Here is a 16,569-nt window from a genome sequence, read left to right as displayed (position 1 = left end):
ACAGATGTGACCATATAGGGATGAACAAGAATCGACAGAAGAATGTTCTGAGTACAGTTACAGTACAGATACACACAATACAGAATATAATGACATAGAACGCAATACTAAAACACATTACAGAGCAGCACATTTCTACAATCCCAAAAATGAATATTTCAGTTGATTGAAACCAGAAGAAATATTCTGTTGAATGTACAGAAACCATCTACTTTGCACTGTCAAAATCAAGTATTCTCGATTCTTTATCTTCCCATATTCTTCATTATTTAGTTCAAGCTAGATTATTCTGTCCATAGGTAATATTGTTCATGTTCAGTACAGGCAGCAATAATGTGTGTGATTTCTAACATCAGTAGTTTTGGAGAATCCCCTGGATCAGAATCCTCAGAAGAAAAAAAAAGCTGAACAGTGGAGTAGTCCGAGGCAGCTGGCCAGGATGTCCAGTCTTCCCTTCTCCGTTCTGGACGCTCAGTGGCCGTGGGTGGAAGCTAGGATTTGAAGCCAAACAATGAGACTGTCAGAGTTGCTCTATCTTGGGCCTTCCACTTACATCCTGTTACTTTTGCCCTGCTTTTTCCTGCTTATGTTGTGGGTGACATTCGACTTGGAAATGAAAATCTGTGTGTTTATGTGTGGCAGCCAATTTTCTGCTCTCCTTCAGTTCTGCGCTATTTTAGCCCAGTGTGTGCTCGCTTGAAAATGAGAGCTGCTGTTTTTATGGTCCATAGGCATAAACAATGTCTGCTCAAGAGGAAAAAGGATTTTTCGCCAAGAAAGCATATTTTTATAGAGATTTTTACACAGATTTGAGTGTACAGATACTTTTTTAACTCCAGCACCTCCGATAAGTGTGATACTGGATGAGAGTTACCTCTGAAGTAGGCTGTCATTTTGTTGTATGTGGAATGTCTAGATAAATAAGGGTCTGTGTAGGTTTTCTCTATGTGGACAACTAATTGTCATTACAAAATATCAGTGCTATCTCACCCTTTGTGTCCCTGGATCTTCTGAATTACAAGGTCATTTATCAGTTCAGACACTGACATTGATCCATACATACTACAAGCAAGGCAATACTCCTGTGCGTTGAATTGACATTGCATGAAAGTAAAGATTACCTTTTTCACAGTAGCCATAAAATGCAGTTTCCATCTGTTTAGGAGGTTTTTTAGTTGAACTACACACATTAGTTCTTTAATAATGCTGCTGGAGTGTATTTGAAGATGTGAAGATGGCTGTAGTTTGAACTGTTTGTTTTATTTCAGCAAGGCCATCTTTATAGAGAGGTCTGAATTGTTTGCATTGCAGGGGGTTCTCGCCTCTCGCCTTTCACTCCTGTTTGCTCACTAGCGGGTCATTTCACACACAGAGAGCCAACAGTGGCTTTGTTTGCATGCAAAGATTTTCCTAATCTGATTGAATAAATTCCGATTATGTCTTAAGACTGAGATGGTTATATACACAGTCTACTCAAGGGTCTGATGAAAAATCTCAGTTTACGTGCACATTGCAAGTATTCCGATCCAGTTACGCTCATACGTAGAGTACCACTTAGTGTAATCATTGCCATGACAACAAGCATCACGTGAGTCCAGTCAGAGTGAGACGAGCAGCAGTGTGTTACCTGAGTTTTCAACTGGCGCGCTTGTGTTTTTAATTGCTTTGAAATGATGGCAGACTCAGGAAAACATACTTCACATGTATTCATAGAGGAACCGCTTATAAAGGAAGTGGTGAGAGGAAGACGTCGTGTTCTGAGACACATAAGCTGGACGTCCGTCCCACCGCCGTCTTTTAAAGCTCAGAACATAAACTTCGTCTCCTGCAGACCAGTTTCTGCTCCTGCCAAGTTGAACGTTGTAAACTTTTGTTATGACGCAGACGCACATGCCCAGGGCGTACTCAAACTTTTGATAGGGAATATAATTGGATACAGGCGTTTACACGGCTACTATTCTGCTCTTTAATTGATTAATTACAGGATTACCCACCTCTTCCATTTGGATAGGAATTGCATTCCGAATAGCCTCAATTGGCCTAGACTATTCCAATTGGGGTGTTCACATGGACGTATTCTATTCCGATTGAGCTCTTAGTTGGTTTATTAAGAGTTTATTAACAGATCAGGCTGCATGTCAATAATGACCTAGTTAATCTAATAATCTAAGTTGCCTGGAAAAATATTTCATTGGATTATATTAATTGCAACTACCTAAGCGATTTTCATTTGCCAGCATAATGGCCATTGGGGGGCCTGCAGAAGTCGATTAATACTGTTAGCAGTGTTAGTTTACATATTTGACTACTAAACGATCTTGTAATTCAGAGGGATCAGTAATATTAGGAGAAAAATGTATACAGAACCAGCTAAATTGATACAACACTGGTGCGATATCGGCCTGATTTCCGAGGACACTTTTCTTTTTTATAATTGTGTAAAAGTTCATAAATATTCCCCTCAGAGTTCCTTAAATAAGCTCGCCATTTCCTTCTCTACTGTAGAAGTCCATTGTTGCTGATGTTTGTGTTATTTGAGAAATAGTCCAGCTGCAGTACTTTTAGCCGTGTGTTTCACAGTACACTGTGCTAACCTTTAAGATTAAGTGACCCTTATTAATCCCACAACGGGGAAATTTCACCCATCTGTGAAGTAAAACACCACATACACTTTAGTGAGCACACACACACTACAGGGCAGTGAGCACACTTGCCTGGAGCGGTGGGCAGCCCAATCCGCAATGCCCGGGAGCAGTTGGGAGTTAGGTGTCTTGCTCAAGGACACCTCAGCCATGTGCTGTCGGCTCTGGGGATCGAACCGATGACCTTCTGGTCATGAGGCCGGTTCCCAAACCTTCAGCCCATGACTGCCCCCCAAAAATAAAAACCATCCAGAATATCATAATATTGCTGTAAGAGCTAAAGTTCATGTTGTAGCTATGGGGTGTTTGTATAATGCTGGATGTTTGTGTTCTCCACGAGCAGAAGTTCATAGAGTTTGAAGACTCCCAGGAGCAGGAGAAGAAGGAGCTGCAGAACCACGTGGAGAGGATGAGCTCTCAAACACGCCAACTGGAGCTGAAGATCAAGAACTACACTGACCAGAGTAAGAGCTAATTTGCTGTCTTTCTCTCTTACTCCCTCCGTACCTCCATTCCTCATTTTTCTCCCAGCTAGGCTTTATGAACGCTTCAAGCGTCCTTCAAAAACCACACTGGTTAGTGCTAAATTAGAGAATTTTTGTCTCAGTCAAACAATATCTGTCTAGCTTTGCTGGTGCGCAGCTTATATATGGTACTATCACCATATCAGGAATAGTAATAGTGCTAGCAAGTGTATCTACACATTTGTAGAGTAATAGTGATGCAACAAAATTTCAGCTAAAAATGGTCAAAAAAGTCACTTTCAGATTTCTGGCAAAAAAGAAAATAAAAGGCTGACAACTTTTGCCTGAAAAAAACCTGTGAAGGCCTACAGTGACATGTCAAAATCGGCATAATTGATATGATAATGACGGTGGGAAAAAGCAGTTAAAACACTGTTTGTGTCAGTGCAGATACATTCAGTCGGTGCAGCAGCAGGTCAGCAGTGGATATGTTGCCCTGTGTAACAATTTCCCAGTTTCTGTGAGGGACGTGACATAAAGGTTTGTCATCAGTGTTTATGCTGAGTAACAGGAGGGGGTAAAACACCTAACAATTTCACCACTACAGTTTTAATACCTCTTGAAAACACAACGTCCTGATAGAGAAGCAGATTGACAGCACAGCAACAAGTCCCTGCTAGTGCGGCGACACTCCATCTGCAGCTGCAGCTTTTGAAATGAGGAAAAATTATAACAAATGACAAAGAAAGTACAAAGTATGACTTAAAAACATGGAATTTGTGCCCTTGGGTGATGACCAACTGTTCTCTGTTATCAAGGACGTTGGGTTGCATGGTACATACGGTAGCCGAATGGTTTCAGTCGTGTCCTGTGGGCCCACTGTTCTGTACAGTTTCAGCTGTTCTGTGCCACAACAAACCTGATCAGGTAATCAGGTTATTAGCCGGTCAGGTAATTATCTTAGTGAGCTGTATGAGGTGTGCTGGGGGCAGTGGGTCCCTAGGACTGGAGCTCAAAACACCTGCTGTAACCTACAGCTGTTTATTTTATGTAAGGTGCTTCTTTGGTTTTTGTCTGTTTGGTTTCAGTTTCAGCCAAGAATATTCATTTCGGTGCATTATGAGTTGTCATTGCATGCAAAGTTTGTACTACAAAGAGATTAAAACTGGCTATTGTATAATAGAAATGTGGACTTGAGAGTAGAGTATCTGTACATATATGACAACTTACAAATTACAATTTTTGCAGCTATGACTAGATTCATCATTCTTATTTATTCATATTCAAATTGCAAGAGCTGAAGTTTTTGTTGTAGCCTACATTATTAAGCACATTTTCCTATCCAGTTCAAAGTGGGGAAATTTAGCCTAAGAACACTGCCTATGGATGAATTAGACCTTTTAGAAGCAACCAAATGCCCATGTGCTGTGACATCACAGCCACAACTAACTGATAGTCTGGTTAACTGTGTGCGGCCCTAAAGTCAGAAAAAGTGGATATTCTGGTCTTTTTGGTCAAAAAAACAGGCCTTAGTTTAAAATAATCACAATTTAACTTGTTGTTACTGTATTATTGCTTTACAAAATCACAAGTAGACATTTCGCCCAAATCATTCAGCCCTACGGCCATTGGTGAAGGCTTTTGCTCCTCTCTCTCTCCCTCTCTCTCTCTCTCTCTCTCTCTCTCTCTCTCTCTCTCTCCCCCTCTCTCTCTCTCTCCCCCTCTCTCTCTCTCTCCCCCTCTCTCTCTCTCTCTGTCTCTCTCTCTCTCCTTTTCTATGTCACTCACTCACTCCTAACCTTTCCACATGAGCATTGTGCAGCAGCCTAGTGTAGGCAATGACCTCATTTTAGTCACACCACTCCACAAATACCACTTACTTCCTCCCACTCAGTGCTCAAACGTAAAATAAAAATGTAAGGAGTAATTTCATTATAATTGAAACACATCCATTTCCCGTCTTGCCCAGCTAACGAATATTTATGTACTCGGTTTTTGGTGGTGTGATGTATAGCGGTTGCAGTGTGATTCACAGGCTTAGGCTGATTTTAATTGGATTATTGGATTACTGTTATGCCCTCCCTCTTTTGCCTGCACCATCTTAACACGACTCTGTTGGTGGATTAAGCTGTGAAAAGCACTTTTTGTTATATGGTGGTGCATTTAGGACATGAAGAATTGACAAGCTCTCTTCACAGTATATGAAGCTTACACTCACAGACACTCTGAAGTCCACACATGTGGAAATTGTGGTTGAAAGCAAAGTAGTCATGTGCTTTAGTCTAGTAAATGGTGAATGATTCACAAGAGGTGGATGCTGCTTAAAAATATTTCCCACTGAGGTCGTAGTCCAGTTTTGCTTAGAGCAAATTACGACTTCTCTTAAAGAGCCACAGGGCTGGGGCCCGGAGCAGAAAAAGAAATGATGGCATAAGAATAGTGCTATGCGTCTCACATAACGTCCAGTAAGCAAAGATCTAGGAGAGGTCTGACCATTGTGGGAGCAGTTCATCAACTACAAAACTAAGATGGGAATAAAAAATAGCAACTTTTCTATTAATGATAACTGGATGGCTGGTTTAATGCTGCTAATATCATAATAATAACACAGTTGTTATTGTTAGTGATTGCTTCATTGTTGTAATTACTGCTGTAAATTAAAAACATATAAATTGCATTTTACACCAAATTAATCAAAATATGCTCTATGTTCATCATGGACTTGTTGGCTAATCCAACATTTTGACCGTCACCAAGGCCCAGTCCCATCTCTTATTTTTATCCCTACCCCTTGTTTTGAGTCTTGCCTTGCCCCTTGGAAATTGTGTGCAACAGTTATTTATTATTACCCACTTCTAACTCTTTGGTGTTATGAAGCTAAAGTCAGCTATTCACCAGTTTCTTGAATTTTCCCATTCCGCCTTCAGTGGTGTTCATTTAATCAATGAAATCTACCTCAACAAAATTAAACAAAGATTAAGATTAAGTGACCCTTATTAGTCCCACAATGGGGAAATTTCACCTCCGCATTTAACCCATCCATGAAGTGAAACACCACATACACACTAGTGAGCACAGACACACTAGGGGGCAGTGAGCACACTTGCCCGGAGCGGTGGGCAGCCCAATCCGCAGCGCCTGGGGAGCAGTTGGGGGTTAGGTGTCTTGCTCAAGGACACCTCAGTCATGTGCTGTCTGGGTATCGAACCAGCGACCTTCTGGTCACAAGGCTGGATCCCTAACCTCCAGCCCATGACTGCCCCCTCCAGCCCATGACTGCCCATGGGATTGGGCTCAAGACTGTCTGCACACAGCATAACTCATGAGATTAAACATGAAGTAAACTTTATCATATTAGGCCAACTTACTTTTCTAACAAACCTTAACATATATAACCCTCTTATTCAAAACCTTACAGTATACTTCTGTTTTGTTTGTTTCCTGAGCGAAAATAAGTAAACACATCTTCTACAGGGAACAAATAAAAAAATTACATTAGTGCACAGATCTGTTTATTTGCTGAGTTTAATATGTTAGACAAAATAAAACAGTGCCATTCTCCTGAAACTGTCTCAAAACATAAAGGCCATAAATAATTAAATGTCGTAAACATGATGCAGAAAACAACATTCATATAATTTAACAAGAGTTTGTAGGTTTTTCTATTTTACGTTTGGATGTGAACTAAAACAACAAAATAAGAAAATAAAGAAGGCCTGTCAGCGTGGAGCAGTAGCAGGATAAAAATTGGGCCAGTTGGACCCTTTATTGACCATATTGAGAGAAACTGTGTTTGAAAGAGAAGTAGCGGTTATATATAGTAATATTAACCAGAGAGTGCAATTTTGCATTCCATTCACTACTTAATAAATATTACATGTAAAACATCAGTCTAACAGTAACAGTTGCTAAAGGTTAAACATCTTATCTAGGACTGAGTGGTGCTGGTTGCTGTAGCATAGTGGATAACACCACCACACGGCATATTTAAGACTGGGGTTTGTTTGCTTGCCTGTTTAAAAAAAAAAAAAAGTAATTTGCACACCATCTTCGTTTGATTTTGTTCTAACAATACAATTTGGCAGTTTGGAGTTTTTATAATTTTAATTAAAGAATATTTAAGTCAAGAGAAATTTCTCACATTTCTAAACGATTGAGTACTGTGTATTAATGGTGCCTTAAATTTACAAAAAAAAGAAAAGAAATAACAACAGGGACAGTAAGCTCCTGACAAAAGGGTATTGTTTGTGAGAATGATTGTGAGAAGTTCACTGATGGATGACTGACTGTCGAGCTTTCCTGCTACCCGCTTCAGACCAGCTACCCATGCCCCAGCTACTGCCACTTGCCTTGAACAAGCTGCCCACCCTATATTGAAGTTTTTATGGACTCCTAGCTATTAATACTACTAATACTACTGCTATTAATATTAGTAGTACATTCATTTTGTAGGTAGCAGGGCTGTGTGCTGAGCCCCCTCCTGTTTACACTGCTTACATATGACTGTTCAGCTGTCCATCCAGGCTGTCATATTGTAAAGTTTGCGGACGACACGGCAGTGGCTGGATGCATCACAAATAGTGATGAGTCTGGTTATAGGCAGGAGGTGGAACACCTGGAGAGTTGGTGTAGTGAGAACAATCTCTGCATCAACGTGAAGAAGACAAAGGAGATGATTGTGGATTTCAGAAGGAGCCATACCATCCCTCCCCTCGCCCTACACATCGGAGGTTCTGCAGTGGAAGTGGTCTCCAGTTATAGGTACTTGGGCGTACACCTAAGTAACAATCTCACCTGGAGTAATAACACTTCCAGCCTGATCAGGAAGGCACATCAGCGCCTTTAATTCCTCAGAAGGCTGAGGCGTGCTGGACTCAGGAGCTCCGTCCTCACCTCATTTTACAGATGTGTGGTGGAGAGCGTTCTGTGCTCCAGCATCACTGTGTGGCACGGAAGCTGCTCTGTGGCAGAGAGGAATGCTCTGCAGAGGGTGGTGAAGGCAGTACAGAGGAGTCAGCCTTCCCACCACCATGGACATTTACACCTCTAGATGCAGGAAAAAGGCAACTGGCATCATGAAGGACCCCACCCATCCAGCACACACACTTTTTGTTCCGCTCCCCTCAGGTAGGAGATTGCGGAGCATTAAGAGCAAAACTACCAGACTGAGAAACAGCTTCTTCCCTGAAGCCGTAAGACTCTCAAATTCCAACTGAACAATCACTGCAATGGCACTTCATGGCCACTTATTTATTGCTGCTTTACTGAATCAATGCCTCCACTATATCATGCCTACACATGTCACTTCATACATTACCAGTATTAAGATGTACACCTTCTACCTTGTACTCATACTGCTGTGGTCCATGCTGCTGTTATCTGTCCTCTCCTTTATGCACCTTCTATTTATTGTTTATTGTTCATCACTTTGGGAGTTGACTGGACCGTGAGTACAATGTTTCGTTCCACCTCATGTACCACATGTGATGTGAATGACAATAAAGCCCTATCTTATCTTATCTTATCTTATCTTATCTTATCTTATCTTATCTTATCTAGTCTGACCAGAGGAGGATAGGTCCCCCACTGGTGAGCCTGATTCCTCCCAAGGTTTCTTCCTCAGCTCTGAGGCAGTTTCTCCTTGCCACTGTTGCCTCTGGTTTGCTCACCTGGGGGTTTTTACATTCATGTTAAAACTTTGTCTTTACTGTAATTCTGTGAAGCTGCTTTGTGACAACATCAGTTTTAAAAAACGCAATGCAAATAATTTGATTCGATTTTAATTTGACTCAATGCAGCTTTGAAAAAAAGCTTGCTGGAACCAGTATCATAGTATAAAATAGCATGTAAGTGTAAATAGCTGATGTTTATAGAATAACGATAGAATGATGTTACTATGAACACTAATGTAAACAGCAAAATCAAAGTGTACATAGCATCGTAATTATATTTACACTTCATGTAAATAGCATCTGCTCTTACTGGGTACGGGCGTCTGCAATCTTGTATAGACTGTGTACTATATATATCCTTCATATATAATTTGTCTACTCTTCGTTTAAAAGAGTGAGAAAAATCCACCTTTATCCTATTATGGGCCCTTTAATGAAGCTCCAAGATCCATTGATGCCAGCTGCAGAATATTATTCATCTCATTTTGAAATGAGGGATTTAGAAAGCTGTCTGTTAAAGACCGAATCCTGGCCTGCTGCTCCACCTCGAGGCTGGAGTCGGCATGGGGCCACAGATCTGTTCACCCCATTAATGTGCAGGCCAGTGGAGGGAACCTCCATGCACCACACTGACGCATGTATTCAGTCTGCCTGCACACCACAGGGCTGTTGCTTGTGCTTCTTATCGCCTATGATTTTTAGATACCGTATAAAATTAGAAGTATGGTGTCTGGATCAGCTTAACTTTTCAGTGCACACAGAGTTATCAGTATGAACAGAAGGGAAGTCTAATCCTGGATTAGCGCTCGTTCCTGCCTAATCTTTGTGAGTTTTTTGGTAGCTTGAAAATGGTAAGAGATATTACCTGACATTAACTAAGTAAGTAATTAGAAGAGAATTAACATTGTACTCTGTGAGGAAATCCCCTGGGGTAAAATGCTGCACTCAGGCATATTATTTAGTCATGGTTGCATTATTGTGCTAATAAGTCATTCATATGGACATGGTCTCTCTCCGGGCCCTTTTGCTTTCAAATGACGGGGTTTCTGCGATTGTGGCCCTGCAGCTCGTGAAGTGGAGTCTGTTTGTGGCTGGAGCACATTCGCATCACACGTGTAAACACATTCTGGATTCAGATTCAGATTACTGCATGTCAGAGAGGGTGTTTAAAACCGCGGCCTGCTTGAGAACACAAAAGCTGCTATTTTGTGTACATATGATGTATCAGTTCATTGAGGCGGTCCATTGTCGTCCTATGCTGATTGGTTTTAGTGAGAGGGAATCAGGGTTGCAGATGTTAGTGTCCCATCTGAGTCGATATACTTGCCCTTTCTGTGTAGAAATTCTAATAATACAGCTAAAAGCTACAATTACACAGCAGGAATCTGGGGAGGTTACATAACACATTAATAATAAAACACTGTTTCTGTAATACAACAGAACACCGTTTGAGGATTATTTGGGCATTTTGTGAGTGGTGTTAAATAGTAGCCCAATAAGGCTGTATGCTGAAACAGTCTGTGCTGCTGTAAGACCATCAAAAATCTGTTTTTTTTAACCCAGGACTTTAAGTTATTTTACAGTGTGGACAACCTGTTATTATTTCTCATCAAAATGTAGCAGCCGAATTAGGATCAGCTGGGCTATGTTATTGCAATAATTAGCTGGGCTGTGGAGTTCAAATCATTTGGTACTTTTATAAACCACTTCCAAGGAACTAGCATTTGAAACTCTGGTCCAGGGGTATTCAGCTCTGGCACTGGAATCCTGGTGTCCAGCACAGTTTGAAACTTGCCCTACTCAGAACACCTACCAAACCTGGCAGTTAACAGATAAGCTGAAGTGGTGCGTTTGAGCATCAAGCAAAGAAATCACCAAACTGTGCTGAACGCTGGTCCTTCAGGTGAGACCACCTTTGGAGACGATCAGGAATTCATGTGACTGCATATCATTTGTAGTGTGAACTCTGATAACAGAGAGTGTGATCTAGTGTGATCTAGATAAGTGGCCCAGCCTGAATGGATTCCCCCAAAAGCCAATGAAAACTGAGAGCAAAAGAAGTAAATACAGCAAATCCATAAAGACAAGTGCCATTCACGTGTGTAGCAAAGCTTTTTCATGAACTGGGTTTGAGGCGTGAGCAAAGTTGAGCATGTACTGTTATATGCAAAGGATTGCTCGCCCTTGGTCAAATTACATGTTGATTTTCTAAGTAAAAATACGCTATATTGCCAAAGGTATTCGCTTGTCTGCCTTCACACGCATATGAACTTGAGTGATATCCCATTCTTAATCCATAGGGTTTACCATGATGTCAGCCCACCCTTTGCAGCTATAGCAGCTTCAACTCTTCTGGGAAGGCTTTCCACAAGGGTTAGGAGTGTGTTTATGGGAATTCTTCCAGAAGCGCATTTGTGAGGTCAGACACAACCGGCAAACCCAGACTCGTTCCAGACGGAGAAGCATGATTCGTCACTCCAGAGAACACTTCTCCGCTGCTCTAGAGTCTTTACACCACTGAATTCGACGCTTTGCATTGCGCTTGGTGATGTAAGGCTTGGATGCAGCTGCTCGGCCATGGAAACCCATTCCATGAAGCTCTCTATGCTGTTCTTGAGCTAATCTGATGGCCACATGAAGTTTGGAGGTCTGTAGTGATTGACTCTGCAGAAAGTTGGTGACCTCTGCGCACTATGTGCCTCAGCATCCGCTGACCCTGTCATTTTACGAGTTGCTGTCATTCTCAATCGCTTCCACTTTGTAATAATACCACTGACAGTTGACTGTGGAATATTTAGTAGTCAGGAAATTTCCCGACTGGACTTGTTGCACAGGTGGCGTCCGATCACGCTACCACGCTGGAATTCACTAAGCTCCTGAGAACGACCCATTCTTTCAATAGTGTTTGTAGAAGCAGTCTGCAGGCCTAGGTGCTTGGCTTTATACACCTGTGGTCATGGAAGTGATTGGAACACCAGAACTCAATGATTGTGGGTGAGTGAATACTTTTGGCAGTATAGTGTAATTTAACACATCCTCTACAGAGGACAATTTAAAACAGTGTTTATATTAAGTTTGCACTTGTGTTGAGTGTAATCCTGACTATACTTATCCATGTTTGTCTGCACTGAACAGTAAAAATTTTCACAAAGTTGTGTGATTTAAAACTTGTAAAAGCTTGTATGTCTAAACAAACTCATGACTAATTATCCGAAGTGAGTAGAGTAGCCTAAACCCATACTTAAGTAAAAAAAGTAAAAATATTAATATATGGGTGAAATAACGACTAAGTAAAAATGCCTTTCTAAAAAACAACTTGAGTAGACGTCCAAAAGTATTGCGTCAAAAACTACTTAGGTAATGAGTAATTTACAGAACTACAGTGCGACGTCTTAGTCCATCCAGCATCTATCACTGCAGTAATTCATGTTTCTCTTTTTGGTCTGAAATAAAACGCTAAAGTTTCAAAGCCAGAAATTTGCTCAATCTCAAAGCAGTACAGATGTTGTCACCCACAGAACCAAATGAAATAAACACAAAAAAGGAGTTAGTACCTAAACATGAATGGCCAAAATGTACCTGAGTAAAATTAGATTACTTTACTCACTTATATATTTGAGTAGAAGTATTAAGTAAAAAGATTAATGTATTATGATATAAAAATATTTAGGAGAACACACATCCATCAGCATTTTACTTACATACTTAAATGTGTAATGTAATTCTCTACTATCGCCTCTGCTCATGTCACATTTTTATCTGACATCAAATGCAACAAGAAACTGTCATAGTAAATGTGTGCTGCCATCTTCCTTCACCAAATCTGATCTTGAGTGATCACTGGAGATGCATTTGATACAGCTGTATACATCGCTCTAGGTTAGCCTTCCCCAGCACCCTCACATAATCCTCTGTCCATGAGACTGTGTGGTCACCCAGTAGGTAAATTCGGCAGTGCTACATAAGCTGGAACAGAGGCCCTTCAGCCATTTTGCATGTCCTTTCTGATGGGTACTGGCATGATTAGCCTCATTATTCTGACCCCATTTTATTTCCAAGCTCCATGTCTGTGCTTCCATAAAACATGCTGTGTGTGATATGAGGTCATTCAGCTGCTAAATATAGCATGCTACTTTTGAGAGCGCCGTAATATTAAAAAATATGAACCCTTCTGCATTCTGTGCTTTATTGTCATTAACTGAGTATTTTAAACATTTACATGGTTTCAAATGATTTTCTGGCTTCTCTTTGTTAATGTAGATGATGCCAGTTGAGAGTTTGAATTCTGAATGGATGATTCTGTCTCTTTCTGTCATAGTAAGCCGTTTGGAGGAGCGGGAGGCAGAGCTGAAGAAAGAATATAACTCTCTTCATCAGCGACACACAGAGGTAACACCAGCACCCTCAGTGTCTGAAGATATCTGAAGATTTTTATCCTTAAAAGTAGAGAAATTCCTGGCCTTTAAATCTATTATGAAACAGCGCAGTGTCACAGATGTGAAACACCACTCTTACATAGCAGCCTCGTGCTCTGTCAGTGCTTATCTCCAAAGCCAAGCTCAGTGTGTGTTAGCTTAGCATTTTCTGTACGTCTTCTTGAGGAAGTCCCGTATTCACAGTTAACATTCAGTACCTGCTTCAGCTAAGCAGTCCTTTGTTAAGTTAAGCTAAGTGAGGTGCTGATGTAATTGAACAATTCCATATAATGACTGGAGTTCAGCGAGATGTCAGTAACCAAACATGTGTTCTTCTAAAGCCCTATTTGAGCTGGATTACTTCTACCAAGAAGATGCCCAGTAATGTAATTTGTGCGTGATTTGATTCGTGTGTGTGAGGATCTGTAAAATTTCCCCAAATTACCCAAAATGACATTTACCAGAGCGCTATGCAACAGGTTCACACTTGCGAACAGTAACAGCACATTGCATGTCTAAATGTTAAATATGGAGCCAAAAAAGCAAAAAAAAAAAAGTGAGATTGGATGAGAGAGGAGACTTAACATCTTGTTTCAGCGTGGGTGATGCCCATCATCAACTGTGATTCTAAATGGTGAAGGAATATATACTGAAAAGTGTTGTGGATTTCAATAATCTTGCCATGAATTTGAGAATTAAGGGTCAAATCAAGCTCCATTTTAGCTAAAAGCTTTGTCTTCAAGTTAAAAAAAGAAAAAAAAATGAAGGCCTTGTTTTCTTTTACCCAGTTTTGTTATTGTATTCCTGTGAGGTTGATTTGAACAGGGCTTCTATTACTGAGCTCAGTGACTTATAAGCTCTATTCAACCTGAATTAGTTTCACCTGGGGAGGTACTGTAATTTGAGTGATTACTGATAAGATCCACCTACTTTTGGTCTTGAAAGTAAAATCCTCAGTGACATATAAGTTGTGAGGACAGGTTAACAGCAAGTTAGCCAGGTAAGCTAGTCAGCTAGCCAGCTAAAAATCATGCTTTCAGTTGACTCATGCATTGATAAGTGTAGATCTATTTGTGATCCTGTAGTGTAGTGTTTGTTTGGGAATTTCAGTTCTTAGCAATCATGATTTTTACAAACTGTCAGAAATCTTTTAATAAGAAACTTTAAGATGGTATTGTTTAAATACAACAAAGATGATATACACTACAGGTGGGCTGCCCAAAGTGTGGTCCTTGAGGGTGTTTTGATTTGGCCCGCCACAAATGTACCCAAACCCCACCCCCTTACCTAGCGAGAGAACGCATATATTTGTATACTATTCACAACTAATTAAACTCTTATTCTTTCAAAATGGTATTTTTGAAGTATTTCCGTAAAAAAATTTAGCATAATGTTATAAAACTGGATTTGAAACTAACCAATTTTTATAAATGTAATTTTGTAATTTTGGTCCTCAGCCCACCACAAACATTACAGTTTGGACTACAGTATTTATTACTTGCATATGTGTAGATAACGGCAACTGTTAATGAAACTGCATGTATGGAAAGCGAAGAGATGCGATAACTAAAACTGAGGTGTTCACATCTGGACCTTGAATCCTGTTTCTTAATTTTGTGATTCAAAAATCAGGACAAGACACTGAATTCACTGAAGTTTCATCTGTAAAATAAAGGGGTGCAAAAGTATACATAGTCGGTTTCCATACCAACTGCGTTTATATTATTACCATGTAAATAAAAATGTTTCAGCAGTTGCAAGTTATGCAACTAACAGCATGTTATAGTGAGTTGTGTTGTGTTGAATTAGCCACTTCTGGTATTTGAAGGCTCAGCCTCCCTATACACATGAACCAGATAAACATGAGACACATTACAAACAATGTTCAGGAGATGCCTCACTTCTAAAAACTCTCATATGACCACCACCTGCTGGACAAAATGCATTGCACAGTGTGAACTAGTCTTTGCACCTAGACATGATCATCATTAGCAGCAATGTCTGTTATCAACTGAATCAGAATTGATGTTTTCTTGCCTCTAGATGATTCACAACTACATGGAACATGTAGAACGCATTAAACTCCAGCAAATAACCGGAGGAGACGCTTCAGATTCTGGAACGCTGGGTCGAGTCAGGTAGGACAAGCTGATAATTGTGAAAATAAATTCAGAGTTGATTCAAAGCTGATGAACACATTTCTGCTGTTGCCTGCATCTAAGAATACATGAAAAAGGAGAAGTACAAAAAGAGACTGAGCGGCAGAGCAGTAGCACACTGGCAGATGCCACAGTGATGTCACAGTGTTATATGCAGATCAGAAGCACATGCTGTTTGCTTGTGTGTGAGAGAGAGCAAGGCAGAGAGAGAGAGAGAGAGCGAGAGAGAGCTGGATGAGCTTTGAGTAGCCTGTCTGTGTGTTGTGTCTTGCTGAAGCTGCTTTATTGTGTGTGTGTGTGTGTGTGTAGTGGTGACCTCAGCTGTGCTGGCTTTTTATGTGTATGTTGCTGTTGGACTCTACTGTGTGAAGGTTAAACAATATCTGCTTCAGTTGTCAGTTCAAAGTTTGAACTTTTTTAATGTGTAATGTTGAAAGTGGTAAAATAGTTGTAAATCTGATTAAACTGTTTTGCTTAACAAAGACCTGCGTGTGTCATGAATCGTTCTAAAATCTTATTTCAGAACCGTTATAAAGATTGTCTCAGGCTTCTGAAAGTGTGTTCATAACAATTTAATTTAATAACTTTCTGTGAGGTAGCTTTTAGAGGTGGTTAAGGTCTTTGGAGAACAATAAAATACTTTGTTGACTTTTTTATAACTTTTATGACCATTTAATTATGCAGAAATTTGATAAAATTGGTGGAATTCCCCTTTAATATACTTACACTGTGTATGCTTTGTTTGTAGCACAAGTTTTCTTGTTTTGTACAGAGGTAATAAGTAAAAAATCTGTTTGTCTGTTCATATCTATCTATCTATCTATCTATCTATCTATCTATCTATATATGTGTGTGAATCTGTCTATCTACCTGTCTGTCTGTCTGTCTGTCTATGTACCTACCTTCTGACCTACCTACCTAATTGCCGATCTATCTCTCTGTGCCAGGAAAGAGCGGCCTCTCTCGCTGGGCATCTTCCCCATGTCTGGTGGAGGCGGGAACAACTCCCTGACTCCAGAAATCCTGGGCAGAGCAGAGACCCCTGGAACAGAAGGCTGGAGATTTAATGACCTCAGCCAGCCACGGTCCAACACCAGCCTCAAGGTAACTCGGCCTGCACCCTTGGTGCTGAATGCATCAGGTAGATAGACAACACAATGATGCTTGCACAAGAATGACATGTAATAACTAAATAGTATTCAAAAACACAGTCTAAT

The 16,569-nt window shown here is 40.4% G+C and overlaps 1 protein-coding gene across 13 annotated transcripts in view; it reads left to right on the top strand.

Annotated features, from left to right (window-relative positions):
* Positions 1 to 16,569, top strand: part of spag9a (sperm associated antigen 9a) — a 63,866-nt gene that overhangs the window by 8,477 nt on the left and 38,820 nt on the right. For all 13 annotated transcript variants that reach the window (XM_037544676.1, XM_037544677.1, XM_017705849.2 and 10 more), the window contains exons 2-5: positions 2,986 to 3,106; positions 13,097 to 13,167; positions 15,237 to 15,331; positions 16,300 to 16,456. In XM_037544676.1, coding sequence (XP_037400573.1) covers positions 2,986 to 3,106; positions 13,097 to 13,167; positions 15,237 to 15,331; positions 16,300 to 16,456 — 444 coding nt within the window. The remainder of the gene's footprint in view (positions 1 to 2,985; positions 3,107 to 13,096; positions 13,168 to 15,236; positions 15,332 to 16,299; positions 16,457 to 16,569) is intronic.

This window comes from Pygocentrus nattereri, chromosome 14 (assembly GCF_015220715.1).
Source record: "Pygocentrus nattereri isolate fPygNat1 chromosome 14, fPygNat1.pri, whole genome shotgun sequence".
NCBI lineage: Eukaryota > Metazoa > Chordata > Actinopteri > Characiformes > Serrasalmidae > Pygocentrus > Pygocentrus nattereri.
This window is presented reverse-complemented; position numbering and strand designations above follow the sequence as displayed.